The sequence below is a fragment of the Thamnophis sirtalis genome, unplaced genomic scaffold (genome assembly GCF_051295495.1).
Source record: "Thamnophis sirtalis isolate CommonGarterSnake01/CBP01778 unplaced genomic scaffold, rThaSir2_p1.2 scaffold_6, whole genome shotgun sequence".
NCBI classification, from domain to species: Eukaryota; Metazoa; Chordata; class Lepidosauria; order Squamata; family Natricidae; genus Thamnophis; species Thamnophis sirtalis.
In genome coordinates, this window is record NW_028261386.1 from 43,051,122 (window position 1) to 43,066,804 (window position 15,683).

The 15,683-nt window shown below is 41.0% G+C and overlaps 1 protein-coding gene across 3 annotated transcripts in view; it reads right to left on the reverse strand.

Annotated features, from left to right (window-relative positions):
* Window positions 1-15,683, reverse strand: part of EML4 (EMAP like 4) — a 130,245-nt gene that overhangs the window by 44,827 nt on the left and 69,735 nt on the right. For 2 of the 3 annotated variants that reach the window (XM_087717722.1, XM_087717723.1), the window contains exons 4-6: window positions 13,851-14,024; window positions 8,820-8,948; window positions 7,977-8,002 (exon numbers count right to left, since the gene is read on the reverse strand). In XM_087717722.1, coding sequence (XP_087573848.1) covers window positions 7,977-8,002; window positions 8,820-8,948; window positions 13,851-14,024 — 329 coding nt within the window. The remainder of the gene's footprint in view (window positions 1-7,976; window positions 8,003-8,819; window positions 8,949-13,850; window positions 14,025-15,683) is intronic. The other variant, XM_087717724.1, reaches the window with a different exon arrangement.

Genomic DNA, 15,683 nt, shown 5'->3' on the forward strand with positions numbered 1-15,683 from the left:
GAAATAGCCTGCGCAAGCTGGGGGACAGTTGGAGAAACGGAGAAGAGAAACAGCTGAGATCGGGGGCGCTAAAGAAACGGAGGAAATAGCCTGCGCAAGCTGGGGGACAGTTGGAGAAATGGAGAAGAGAAACAGCTGAGATCGGGGGCGCTAAAGAAACGGAGGAAATAGCCTGCGCAAGCTGGGGGAGAATTGGAGGAACGGAGAAGAGAAACAGCTGAGATCGGGGGGGCTAAAGAAACGGAGGAAATAGCCTGCGCAAGCTGGGGGAGAATTGGAGAAACGGAGAAGAGAAACAGCTGAGATCGGGGGGGCTAAAGAAACGGAGGAAATAGCCTGCGCAAGCTGGGGGAGAATTGGAGAAACGGAGAAGAGAAACAGCTGAGATCGGGGGGGCTAAAGAAACGGAGGAAATAGCCTGCGCAAGCTGGGGGAGAATTGGAGAAACGGAGAAGAGAAACAGCTGAGATCGGGGGGGGGCTAAAGAAACGGAGGAAATAGCCTGCGCAAGCTGGGGGAGAATTGGAGAAACGGAGAAGAGAAACAGCTGAGATCGGGGGGGCTAAAGAAACGGAGGAAATAGCCTGCGCAAGCTGGGGGAGAATTGGAGAAACGGAGAAGAGAAACAGCTGAGATCGGGGGGGCTAAAGAAACGGAGAAAATAGCCTGCGCAAGCTGGGAGAGAATTGGAGAAACGGAGAAGAGAAACAGCTGAGATCGGGGGGGCTAAAGAAACGGAGGAAATAGCCTGCGCAAGCTGGGGGAGAATTGGAGAAACGGAGAAGAGAAACAGCTGAGATCGGGGGGGCTAAAGAAACGGAGGAAATAGCCTGCGCAAGCTGGGGGAGAATTGGAGGAACGGAGAAGAGAAACAGCTGAGATCGGGGGCGCTAAAGAAACGGAGGAAATAGCCTGCGCAAGCTGGGGGAGAATTGGAGAAACGGAGAAGAGAAACAGCTGAGATCGGGGGGGCTAAAGAAACGGAGGAAATAGCCTGCGCAAGCTGGGGGAGAATTGGAGAAACGGAGAAGAGAAACAGCTGAGATCGGGGGGGGGCTAAAGAAACGGAGGAAATAGCCTGCGCAAGCTGGGGGAGAATTGGAGAAACGGAGAAGAGAAACAGCTGAGATCGGGGGGGCTAAAGAAACGGAGGAAATAGCCTGCGCAAGCTGGGGGAGAATTGGAGAAACGGAGAAGAGAAACAGCTGAGATCGGGGGGGCTAAAGAAACGGAGGAAATAGCCTGCGCAAGCTGGGGGAGAATTGGAGAAACGGAGAAGAGAAACAGCTGAGATCGGGGGGGCTAAAGAAACGGAGGAAATAGCCTGCGCAAGCTGGGGGAGAATTGGAGAAACGGAGAAGAGAAACAGCTGAGATCGGGGGGGGCTAAAGAAACGGAGGAAATAGCCTGCGCAAGCTGGGGGAGAATTGGAGAAACGGAGAAGAGAAACAGCTGAGATCGGGGGGGCTAAAGAAACGGAGGAAATAGCCTGCGCAAGCTGGGGGAGAATTGGAGAAACGGAGAAGAGAAACAGCTGAGATCGGGGGGGCTAAAGAAACGGAGAAAATAGCCTGCGCAAGCTGGGAGAGAATTGGAGAAACGGAGAAGAGAAACAGCTGAGATCGGGGGGGCTAAAGAAACGGAGGAAATAGCCTGCGCAAGCTGGGGGAGAATTGGAGAAACGGAGAAGAGAAACAGCTGAGATCGGGGGGGCTAAAGAAACGGAGGAAATAGCCTGCGCAAGCTGGGGGAGAATTGGAGGAACGGAGAAGAGAAACAGCTGAGATCGGGGGCGCTAAAGAAACGGAGGAAATAGCCTGCGCAAGCTGGGGGAGAATTGGAGAAACGGAGAAGAGAAACAGCTGAGATCGGGGGGGCTAAAGAAACGGAGGAAATAGCCTGCGCAAGCTGGGGGAGAATTGGAGAAACGGAGAAGAGAAACAGCTGAGATCGGGGGGGCTAAAGAAACGGAGGAAATAGCCTGCGCAAGCTGGGGGAGAATTGGAGAAACGGAGAAGAGAAACAGCTGAGATCGGGGGGGCTAAAGAAACGGAGGAAATAGCCTGCGCAAGCTGGGGGAGAATTGGAGAAACGGAGAAGAGAAACAGCTATCCTTTATCGTAGGGAGAAGAAAAACCAACCAACCCCCCAACTTCTCCCTTCGTTTTCATTCCTTGCCCTTTCCAATTGTCAAGCTTTTTGCCTCATTCTTCCTACTTCCCACGGAGAAGTAAAACTCCTTAACCGGGGTAGGCTTTTAAGGCACCTCCACCCTCTTCAACTCCTCGCCCCCTCCCTCATACACACATAAAGTGTCCCGCTTTGCCTTCCTTCCCCCCCCCACCCCCAAACGTGTCTGCTGCTTCAGCTTCACATGCCTCAACTCTGTTCCAGCTGCATAATTTTGGTTTAGGACCCAGGGCTGCTGCTGCTGCTTTTTTTTTTAAGGAGAGGTGATATGTGTGTGTGTGTGTGTCTCCTTTATCGTAGGAAACGTTTCTGAGGTTTATGGAGCTTAAAGGTTCAAGTGCTTTTTGCCTCATTCTTCCTACTTCCCACGGAGAAGTAGGAAGAATGACTTGACTTCCGCAGGACTTCTTCTCGTTCAAACACACACAAACACACAAGCACGCGCGCACACACACACACAAAACACAGAGGCGGGGACGCGGGTCGAGTGCCTCAAGATATCCCACCTAGCAGCCTTTTCAGGGGAGGGAGTGGGGGGGATCGGGATGGGAAATACCAAGTGGGACCTATTACTTCTACGTATCTCTAATTAGGCTGGCTTTGAAGACCAATTCAGCCTGTCTGAAAGGCTCTGAAGACAACCGGGGTAGGCTTTTAAGGCACCTCCACCCTCTTCAACTCCTCCCCCCCTCCCTCATACACACATAAAGTGTCCCGCTTTGCCTCCCTTCCCCCCCCCCCCGCCCCCAAACGTGTCTGCTGCTTTAGCTTCACATGCCTCAACTCTGTTCCAGCTGCATAATTTTGGTTTAGGACCCAGGGCTTCTTCTTCTTCTTTTTTTTTTAAGGAGAGGTGATATGTGTGTGTGTGTGTGTGTCTCCTTTATCGTAGGAAACGTTTCTGAGGTTTATGGAGCTTAAAGGTTCAAGTGCTTTTTGCCTCATTCTTCCTACTTCCCACGGAGAAGTAGGAAGAATGACTTGACTTCCGCAGGACTTCTTCTCGTTCAAACACACACAAACACACAAGCACGCGCGCACACACACACACAAAACACAGGAGAGGGGGAAATGTGTAAAGGGCCCTGATGGGGAGGAGGGGGAAAGGTCCAGCATATAATTTTTCCCTTTTGAGCTCCCAACCTGAGCAGTTAAGGAGTTTTACTTCTCCGTGGGAAGTAGGAAGAATGAGGCAAAAAGCTTGACAATTGTAAAGGGCAAGGAATGAAAACGAAGGGAGAAGTTGGGGGGTTGGTTGGTTTTTCTTCTCCCTACGATAAAGTCAGCTGTTTCTCTTCTCCGTTTCTCCAATTCTCCCCCAGCTTGCGCAGGCTATTTCCTCCGTTTCTTTAGCCCCCCCGATCTCAGCTGTTTCTCTTCTCCGTTTCTCCAATTCTCCCCCAGCTTGCGCAGGCTATTTCCTCCGTTTCTTTAGCCCCCCCCCATCTCAGCTGTTTCTCTTCTCCGTTTCTCCAATTCTCCCCCAGCTTGCGCAGGCTATTTCCTCCGTTTCTTTAGCCCCCCCGATCTCAGCTGTTTCTCTTCTCCGTTTCTCCAATTCTCCCCCAGCTTGCGCAGGCTATTTCCTCCGTTTCTTTAGCGCCCCCGATCTCAGCTGTTTCTCTTCTCCGTTTCTCCAACTCTCCCCCAGCTTGCGCAGGCTATTTCCTCCGTTTCTTTAGCCCCCCCGATCTCAGCTGTTTCTCTTCTCCGTTTCTCCAATTCTCCCCCAGCTTGCGCAGGCTATTTCCTCCGTTTCTTTAGCCCCCCCCCCCCGATCTCAGCTGTTTCTCTTCTCCGTTTCTCCAATTCTCCCCCAGCTTGCGCAGGCTATTTCCTCCGTTTCTTTAGCGCCCCCAATCTCAGCTGTTTCTCTTCTCCGTTTCTCCAACTCTCCCCCAGCTTGCGCAGGCTATTTCCTCCGTTTCTTTAGCGCCCCCCCCATCTCAGCTGTTTCTCTTCTCCGTTCCTCCAATTCTCCCCCAGCTTGCGCAGGCTATTTCCTCCGTTTCTTTAGCGCCCCCCCCCCGATCTCAGCTGTTTCTCTTCTCCGTTTCTCCAATTCTCCCCCAGCTTGCGCAGGCTATTTCCTCCGTTTCTTTAGCGCCCCCGATCTCAGCTGTTTCTCTTCTCCGTTTCTCCAATTCTCCCCCAGCTTGCGCAGGCTATTTCCTCCGTTTCTTTAGCGCCCCCGATCTCAGCTGTTTCTCTTCTCCGTTTCTCCAACTCTCCCCCAGCTTGCGCAGGCTATTTCCTCCGTTTCTTTAGCGCCCCCCCCATCTCAGCTGTTTCTCTTCTCCGTTCCTCCAATTCTCCCCCAGCTTGCGCAGGCTATTTCCTCCGTTTCTTTAGCGCCCCCCCCGATCTCAGCTGTTTCTCTTCTCCGTTTCTCCAATTCTCCCCCAGCTTGCGCAGGCTATTTCCTCCGTTTCTTTAGCGCCCCCGATCTCAGCTGTTTCTCTTCTCCGTTTCTCCAATTCTCCCCCAGCTTGCGCAGGCTATTTCCTCCGTTTCTTTAGCGCCCCCGATCTCAGCTGTTTCTCTTCTCCGTTTCTCCAACTCTCCCCCAGCTTGCGCAGGCTATTTCCTCCGTTTCTTTAGCCCCCACCGATCTCAGCTGTTTCCCTTCTCCCTTACTCATCGCGGGTTATATGCGTGGGCGGGGTATACGGAAAATATTTTACACGATCCCGAAAACCTGCGGGTTATTCGCGTGGGCGGGTTATTTGCGTGGGCGGGTTATATGGGTGAAAATACGGTAATTAATATAGTAGGGCAAAAAATCAATATCTAAAGTCAGATCTATATGACTTAATAAAATATTCAGATAAATTATAATACATGATTTCTTTCTATGGAGCTTTTTAAAAGAATATAGTATTTTTTTTAGGTCAGCAGAAGAATGTCCCAGGAGACCTAAATGTTTTCCCACCATTTTCTAAATGCTTCCTTCTCTTATGCATGTAGGTCTTCATCCAGAATCAACAATAAATCAGTTTATTATTCTTAAAACAAGCTTAATTAAGATTTGGGCTTGTGTTTCCTACATTTCCTTTCTATCTTGAGAAGAAAACTATTCCTCCTATTTAGGATAATCACCATTTAGATTTCTAGGAAGGTTATTACTATCAGTGGTTTAGTGAGAAAAACCAATTTCAAACCTTAGTTTATGAAGCTGTCATGATTCAATAAAGTTTAACTGAGATTAATCTTACTCTAAATGTGGTCTGTGGTAAAAGTTTAAAGTAGAAGATTCAGATCTCTCCTCACTGCTAAGAAAGAGGAAAAGGTAATAAGGTATGCATAAATGCTGGCTTTGACACTTATCTCAGATATTGATTTATTTATTTAAGTAATTTGTATGGCTGCCTGATCCTAAACAGCTCACAAGCAATAGAAGTATGGTAATAAAAAAAGAACAAAATCTTCCCACTATGTGTCAGACTATTATACCTATACTATTAAATATCTGACTCAATTTGACTGTGCATATGGCTATTCTTGTTTGTATAAACTACTATTTATCTAGTTTAAAGTTGATAAGATTTATATTAATGTGCATTTTAATAATTCTTTAACTGTATTGTATGGTTATCTAATACAATTAAATCTACATTAAAATTTATATTAATATAAAGAAGAAATCTGCATATTTCTCAGAATCTTGACCAAGATGGGTAAGAGATGTCATACATTGTCATATTCATTATACTGTATGGAATTGTGTAACCTTCTTAGCACTATGTGGTAGACGTAGGATTTAAACCCTATATGAGACAGGTAGCCATATAAATAGAGAAATATCAGTTTTCAACAGCCTTTCCCAACCTGGGACTCTCAGTGTGTTGATATTGAAATCATTATCCTATAAAGTAGTTGGGAAATATAGGAAGTTGAAACCTCAACAAATTTGGGAAAAAATTAAGGAAGGAAAGTTTGATGTATGGAGCGCCACAAAAGAAATTCCAAATAAGGAAAGGGCATTTGCCAAGGTACAGGGATAGACAAGCAAGCCATCTGAACCATACAACAAAGGGGGAAGATAATTCCATTATCTGCAGATAACTGGGCAAATTATGAATTTGTGGAAGCCATAAGCATGAATATGTTTGCGCTTCTATAAAAGACAAATAGCAGCCATTTTAGTGTATAGGCCATACAACGAAATGAACTTGTTCCACATTTCAACACTCATGTTTCTGTCACATTTGCAAATCAAAGCAACTTTCTTCTAATCCTCAATAAGAACATTTCTTCAACACTTTATCTTCTTTTGATATGTCAACTTCAACCAAATAAACAAAATTTTCTGACATAAACAAGTTTATTCTTTTGTAAGTTTTGTCATACTTTTTTTAAGTATTCAAGTTTCTTATTATTTATTTATTTGCTCTTCATCTTGCTGGGAGGCGACTGTATAGAATACCAAAGAAAAGAAATGTCAGCATTTCATACTATTAGAAGGATAGAAGGAAAGTACCTGGGCAATAACTCTGGTTAGATATGCTCCAATGAACATTAGTCATTTAGAGAGAAATGTGTTTATTTCTTGATTACAATATTGTATTAATAAAGTTTAAAAATTGCAATAATTACAGTTAAAAATTGCATGGATGACCTCATGTGCTTTGCGGTGGAGGAAAAATTAAAAAACCAAATTAAAGTAAAACAAAACCAAAAAAACCAACATTTAATCAGGAATAATTTTAATCCTTACCTCAATTATTCTTTTTTAGGGTTAAGGTTTTTCTTTTATGAGTAGAAATCAAATGTTTCTTGTCTCAGGTGAAACCTACCATTTTCCAACTAAATCTAAATTCGCAAAAGAAATGGGTAGTCCTAGAGTTATGATTGTAATTGAGGCAGAAATTATGATTGTAAGTAGTGATAATCATAAAACAGGTAACCACATGACTGGATCCTATTTTATGAACTTTTCTGAGGTGGTTGCTAAGTGAACATAGTGATAGTAAATGATGTGCTCTTTAAGTGAATACTGTAGTTGTTAAGCAAACTCGTTGTTTCTAATGGGGTAGTTTTTCCTGGAAATCAGGAGTAAATGGTGGAAACCTGAAGTAAGTTTAGTGTCCCATCATCATGGTCATGTGACAATAGGGTGCTGCAAATGGCCATAAATGAGGATAGTTGGCGAGCACCAAAATGTGGTCATGTGGCTAAGGGGAGGGGTTTTGTCAGAACTTCAGAACTCGGTCATAGGTAGATTTTGGGGAGAGTCCATCATAACTTTGAATGGTCGTTAAAGGACTTACCAGTTGTAAGTCAAGGACTGCCTATATATGCACATGAGGAAGAAATCAAGTACAACAAATAAACCACAGAGACTCTATACTGAATTGGAAAGCCAAACAAAAGTCACAGCAAACAGAGTATTATGCTGGATTTTAATATGGGTTTTTGGGCCATACACAAGCCCAAAGTTTAATGTGACTATCCAGCAGCCTATAGTTTTTTTCTACATGACAGAAACTCTAGTGGTTTAAAATGAAAGCAGCAGATCCAAACTCACAGTTGAGTGTGCACAAAGATATCTAAAATCAGGACACAGGTTCTTTAGATGCAAGGTTCTTCTAACTAATACTTGCAACATTTCCACTGCAGAAGTAAGCAGGCAAGAAAAACAAATCTACTGAACTGTAAGCAGCAAACCAAATTTTATCATGTTAACAAAGATGCTAATTATTCTAAAACAACTTGTGAGAATGCTTATTAAACGTATTAATCCTAATTAATAAAAACAATAGCAAAAAGCAAATAATTCTTATTACCTTGGCTGACGATCACATCTTTGTGTCTATGGAAAGAAATGCATAGTGTTACTAATATATGAAAGTATGAATCTGAAGGCATAGTTTATTTATCCTTAACTGGAATTCTTCAGAAAGGTTAGCATAATTTTCAGCTGATAGGGCTCATTGGATTTGCTGGTTGGAGATAACAACTATTGTTTTCCAACAGAGTTAAAAGGTGCTATAAACAGGGGAAGACTAATTAAAATACAGTGGCATTGATACAAATTATAGTGTTAAATCATTTACATGAAAGGTTATGAATAAATATGCATTTTTTTAAAAAATGATATGAATCTATTTTTAATAACTTCAGTGTTTTACATTTTATATTTTGAATAAGTAATTTGGCTTTATATGAAATATGAATAATGGAAAATTCTGTTTAAGTAATGTCACAGAACAATTGACTTCAAGGTACCTAGTCAAAGGAAAAATATGGTAAATAAGAATGCAGGTGTGTAGAAGATGAATGAAACATAACACCTGGAGGTTTCCAGAACTACACCACCCAAAAAGCATGCAGGTTCATGACTTGCATATCAAAATGTTGGAAAGCGGGTGATAGTAAATGCAACTGTATGCAACATCCAACATTTCATAATTTTGTTCAATAAATGTGATCTTCCCCATCTTAATGCCCAAATCTTCTCTTGGTGCTTTTATTTACAAAAGATTTGAATGGTGGCAGTAATGAACTCAAGGAAGGGGGGAAATCAATTCCATCAGTGATAGTGATAGATATCATTGGTCTTCAAAATTATTTTTACAAAGCTTTATAGAGTAACAAATCAGGATGCCAACAAGAAATCTAGTACTTACTTATCTGCATTCTTGCCACTTTTGGGTATCAATTTTGATGCAGAAGTTGCTCTTATTAATTTATTACGACTGTCTTCTGAACTTTCCCATGTGCTTTGTGATTTTTCAACTGTTGACAATCTCTTCAAACTAGAAAGACAAGCACAGTGTATTTCTATATTTAGCAGTTGTTAAACCAAGAACTAAATGAGATATTGCAAGCAATTGTGCTGGAAACAAAACAGGTCAAGCAGCAGGAGATAAAAGAAAGTCAGGATAGGCCTTTCTCCAAGCAAATCCACAGGACCCTCAGAAAGAAGGATTAGATAGTGCTGTAACAGGATCTTGAAAGACAGTCAAAAGGGCAACATTTCTTAAAGCCTCTTAGCACATTCTCAAAGGCTGCTCTGAAACTGCTAAAAATAAAAATAAAAAATATCAATTTATCGGCATAGCATTATTATTCCCAAATCTAGAAACAATAACTTGACAACTTTCCCCATTTTAAAAAAGGGGGAAAACCAGGTGAGATTTTTAAATAAAGGAGCTTATGAGCCCTGGTTGGACATGTACTCAAAACTCTTCTTCAGTCTTCTATTTTCCATCTGGTTCTGGTTGGTAGACTTAATGCTTTGATAAGATTATACAGAATAAATTATTGCTAACCAAAATAAAGTAAGCTATCACAATGAGTGACTGAAAATGAGAAACAGAATCTTTCCTTCCAAAATCACAGTTGCCACCTGGATTTCAAATAATAGCTACAGTACAGGCAGATCCCCAAATTGTACATCTATTCCATTTGGGGAAGTACAATTCAGAAGTAAGGAGAGAAAATGACCGAAGCTGGATGATCCACGAACCCATTATCAAACAGTCTTGTTAAGAGTTGAATTTAAGCTTGACTCTCCCCATTCAGACCTTAACAGCCTCTAGGCACTGGGACAAAATCTTGACATCATCTTGAGTGCAAGAGGTTGACATGTACAATTTACTATCATTTGTGTACATATACTTCTTGATACCAGACAGACGGATGTTTCCAGTAGCTTTATTTAGAAGTTAAATAAAGGGTGAGAACATACAGGATGAGAGCATCAAGCTCAAGGCATCCTGCAAACTTGGAAATTTCAAGCTTGATGTCTTCCCTCACCAATACCAACTGGAAACAGCCATAGAGAAAGGAGGAAAATCATGCAACATCAAATCAGCCACTTCCAATCTCCTTAGCTGGGCCAGAAGGATATCATGATTGAAGGTACTGAAAGCTGCTGAGAGACAAGAGGGGGCAGGATGACCACCCAGTTATGAGTAAATGCTATTTGAATCCAATCCTCTCATATGGGATCCTGAAACTTCAGTTCAATCACCATCTCAAGAATCTTCCTCCCCAAAAAGGAGATTGAGATTGGACAAATTTGGTCCAGGATTGTTGGGTCTAATGATGGCTTTTGAGAAGTATACTACATCCCATTCAAAGTGAACATTATTACTGTCTCATTCAAAAGAAATTTATCACTGTGTGGATCCTTCTTACAAGTCTTTACCAATCAGGACAATCTTGTATTTAATGAAAAAATGGCTAAAATCATAGAACTAAGAACCTTGTCCACTTCCTTGAGAAATACAGGATAAATCTGTTCCAGCTAAGCAAACAAAACTGTTACTCAGTCATCCTGTGGGGAACATTACAATATGTCACAGTTCCTGCAGTTGCCCAATTAACTGCCTTGCAATAAATTCTGTTAAGACAATTTTAAAGAGACAATTTGTGCAACTGTAAGTTAATTTTCATAAGAGCTTCAAAAGCTAAAAGGGAAAAAAAGTAACAAAAGTTATGAAGTCAAACATGAGGGGGGAAAAGTGAGTGCGCACATTTTCCTTGCTCAGAAAGTCAAAAATTAACATGCGGATCCCAGGAACAGATACCTTGTACAGGAAGATACCAGAAAGAACAGACGAAACTCCATGTTAAAGCTAAGTTTGTGCAGATAACAGAGTTCATGACAAACTGTTAAACATGCATTGGTTAAGAGCTGCGTAAAACCTGATGATTTTGCTTACATGGAAAGCATCTGCTGTGCCCCCAAGCACTGTAAAAACTAAACAAGTATAGCTTCTCAGTGTATGGAAACCAAGCCCCCCCCCCCCACCAAACACACACAAAACCCAAGTGACATATGTAGAAATTCAGATCTAATCTCTGATTCAAACTGCTCTTGAAGAAGCAAAAGGCATATTTGCTCACATTTTTTGCTTAGCCTGCTACCTTTGTTCGGCAATGGAAGATCATCAGAGCTTAAGTGATTACTTAATGGAATATAATAGCTTTATTTAGGACAGAAGGGTCAGTTAAAAAAAAAGTTGTGTTTGAAACATGGCTTGCAGATCTAAGGATACAAGGTGTGTTTTCTATTTTATAAAAAAAGGAACATGAAACTCATGTTTCAACAATTTGAAGCAGCTTTAATCAATAGTATTTGATTCCTCCCCTTTTGCAACAATCTCTCTGTATGTTTGTGTCGAACAATTATTAAAATATTCATAGCAAGTTAGTTGTAACTAGAGTTGCAATACAATATAGCAAAATTAATCATGAATATTTCTGCTTGATTACAGTGAAACTTAAGTTGAATAATATGTAATTAGTCCATACCTTGGGATAGGTAATCTTGTACCCTACAAAAATTGAGGCAGAAAAAATCTGCGATCCTTGATTAAAATGAGGACCCAGATTGTTGGGGGCAAAATGCTGATTCTGTAAACTGCTTAGAGATAAAAGCACTATGAAGTTGTATACAAGTCTAAGTGCTATTGTTATTGCTACTTTGGCTGTTTTATAATCTGAGGAATAACGAATTGCCCATTGTTTAGCTATTGTTCAAAAATATACTTTTAAAAATCATTTTGATTGTGAAGCTTCCTGGAAGCTGGAAACAAATGCCACCAATAGCAACTGAAATTCTAACACTATTTTACTGATGTACTTATTTACATTAAGAATTATATTTTAAAAATAGACAAAATTTGGATGACAATTTTTTTTAAAAAAATACCAGGTGCTAATATATTTGGGGAGGAAATGCACAAGATTTCAGCCCGATTCAGATATTTAAGAGGTGTTACTTCTCAGATCTCAGTGACAGACAGTATATGCTTTAGATTTTAGCTAAACATAATACTTAATGATCTTTAAAAGCCTCTTGACTAGAATCATACAGAACTATTGACTGCCATACACTGTTAGGACAGAATAATTTATTCTAATTTTCAAATTAAACCCAAATCAAATTTGGGATTATCCATCACTAATATGCAAAATAATTTGAAAATATGATTTATAACATGCCTAGAAGGTTGTATGTTCTGTTCTCTGTTTTTAAATGCAAAATCTAATCGTGAAACTCTATTTCAATCATTTCAGAAACAAGCCTCAAGCCTGCTATATTTGCTTCAAAGAGTTCAGAGTTTTTAGGGTGATTTAAAAAATATATCAAAGATTCTGGAACCAGAATGCCTAGGAAATCTTGCTGACTATTTCTCTACTTTATCCTAAATCAGAGAAGGTGTTACAGCTATTGCTTTATATGTGCATGTCACAACTCCCAAAGACCCATCAGATCCCACAGATTAGGGCTCCTCCGGATTCCATCTACCGGCCAATGTCGATTGGCGACCACCTGGAGGAGCCTTCTCTGTGGCTGCTCTGGCCCTTTGGAACGAACTCCCTGCGGAGATCCGGACCCTCACCTCCCTTCAGGCTTTCCGTAAAGCCGTTAAAACCTGGCTGTTCCGACAGGCCTGGGGTTGATGAGTTCCCTTCCCTGCTCGAATTGTGTGACTGTTGATTGTTTTTAAATTTTCTCTGTATTCTGTTTGTTGTTTTTGCCTTGTCTGTATTACCCCCTCCCCTGGGTTTGTTAGCTGCCCTGAGTCCCTCCGGGAATAGGGCGGCATATAAATGAAATAAACCTATAACCTAACCTAACTCCAGTGCTTGGTATCTATAGTTCAATGGTGCTAGGAGATTGGAAAAACCTCTTTTCAATTCCCTGCATAATAATAGCCAGAATAGGCAAGCAGACATGATGGAAAACAGTTTCTTAAACTGGTACCAAAAGAAAGCAGCACCCAGCAGAAAAAAAGCAGCACCGCAAGCCACCCAACACCGAACAGCAACCTAAGAAATGATGTGCAAAAAGGTTTATAATACTAGTGAGAAGAATTGAGGGTCATTAGTATGCAATCATCTGAATAGCTGAATATTTTATGCTCATTAAACTATGAAATGCACTGAGAATCCTCTATAGTAACTTTGTATATGGATAGTGTGATCGCTCATACTGTTTTGTTTTTTCCAGAATGCATAGTTAAGTGGACAGTCCTTGCCATTACACTTATTTTTCTCTCCTGCCTTGAGTATACTTTTTTCTTTTGGCTGATTTTACTTTAGGGCAGTTATTTTAGTAGCAAGCCATTTATAATTATGGCTTTAATTGTTAAAAGCTTGTTCTCTCTGTCCTCCAGAGTTTCATGTAATGCTTGCTCTTCCCATTTTTCCTCACAGAAACAATAACCCTGTGGGGTAGATTCAGGTGATAATGAGTGGATCAAAGCCATCCTGTCAGAGGGTAAGTAGACTTCTGATTCACAGCTATCTCACACCTTGCATAACTGCCCCTAAAGGGAGGTCAGATTGATCATCACTGTTGAATTTCAGATGGGCAATAAAAACAACACAATTTTATTAAGCGTCTGACAGCTCTTACCATTATTTGGGGTTCTTTTAAATAATGTTTTAAAATATTTTGCTCTTGCTTTATATAGTATAATGCTATTTTAAACTGACTACCATTGATTACTCTGCGGGGGAAAGTGGCTTGGTGGAGAACTGTTACTCTCCAGCAACAAGCAGTATGAACTCTAAAAGGAGTTCAAAAGAATAGAAATCTTTCAAGAAAGATTTTAAAAGACATATACATGCTTTTAATGGGGAGCAAAGCATAATGTTAGTATCGCTGCAAATGCTTCCTAGCTCTGTATTTAGGAAACCTTTTGCCTGGAGCAGAGCTCTTGACTTCTGGGGTCTGCCTGTGTGTTGGGAGAATCTGTGCAGAGGGTTGGGGAGAAGGTGATGCTTGAGATTGTGGGTTTTGATCACTAGAATGAGAGTCCTCTTTTTTCTCTGTTTGTCCTTGATGTTTGTCCTTCTTTTTTTCTGTACCGCTGCAAAACAAAGTATAAAAAAATATGTATACACATATATATAAAATATTTTGAAGCAAACAAATAGGAAAGAAGTCCTTAAAAGTGAATCAGGTTAACAGAAAAACCAGATATTTTAAAAAAATTCTTCATCCAGATTTTACATTAAGATTTTTAATTTACCTATTAAAAGATGGGTACTTGGTCTAAGAAGTTAGTGAATAATACATTAGTTGATCTGTGAAATTCATCATCATCTCATCAATGTCTATACCATCTAGATCAGTGGTTCTCAACCTTCCTAATGCCACGACCCTTTAATACAGTTCCTCATGTTGTGGTAACCCCCAACCATAAAAAAAATTTTCGTTGCTACTCTATAACTATACTTTTGCTACTGCTATGAATCGTAATGTAGATACTGATATTGGAAGACTGCTATCATATCACCTTAAGTCCCTTTCATTCAACCAGACATATCCAGTTCCTGCAACTGTTCTTCATGTATTTGAGCTTCCAGTCCCTTAATCCTCTTGGTTGCTCTTCTTTGCACTTTTTCTAGACTAGAGTCTCCACATCTTTTTTATAGAAGCAGCCAACATCTTGTCTGCTCCTAAATTTTGGGTCTGAAAAGAATCACATCCTGGAGGCTGGACAACCTCGGCTGCTTTACACACACATACAGAGACACACAGTGGCTTTATTCCCATAGCCTCCTTAACTAAGTTGCCTGCAGCTGCATTCACAAACTTGCTTACACTGCCTGGATGGAATTTTAACCTGGTTTGGGCTTGTTTGCAGGAGTGTTCTTAACCTTGGTGGTGGTGGTAAGCTTAACCTTAATTTATTGGGCAAACGTCGTGCATTGTTTATTTTTAATTTTATTTAAAAAAATATTTTCTCTTTCAAGTTCATTCACAAATATACACTTATAACTACCATTAATTATATCATTATCATTAATCATTTATCGTTATTTTCTTACAAATATATAGAATACAGTTTGGGTCACTTTCTTGCCACCCCATTTTATTTTGCAACAGCTTGCTCCTTCTATCTTCTCTACTTCCCTTCTCTGCTTCTTCTTTCCTCCTCTCCTTTCTCCCTTCTTCTTCTCCTCTTTCCTCTCCTCCTCTTCGCCTCCTTCTTATCCTCACTTACTTCCCCTCCTTTGCTTCCTCTGCTTTACCCTTTCTTCCTTTCCCTCCTCCTCCTCCTTCCCCTCTCTTTCCTCCCCTCCTCCTCTCCCTCTTACCCTCTCTCCTACTCTTGACTCCCCTCCTTTACTCCCTCTGTTTTACCCTTTCTTCCTTTCCCTCCTCATCTTTCCTCCTTTCCATTGTTGCCTTGCTTATTTACTTTCTCTTATGGGTTCTCTGGGTGGCATTTCAGGATACCCTACTTTATATTTTCATACATATCATTTTCTCTGTTACATTTTATTTCTAATAATAATTCCACTTGTATCATTTTTTAAATTGTTATCTTGCATTGCATTTTTTTTTTGCTCTTTTCCTTTGTGCATGGTTTATGGCACTTTTAGCAAGCAGGTTTTCATTGTTTGAATGGGGCCAATTCGGGCTCCTGAGCTTGGTTCAGGTTGTGGATTTAGATATAGTTAAAAGTACCTGGCAGCGGCGTGAAAAATATAGCCGTGCGCACACCCCGCACAATTACAGC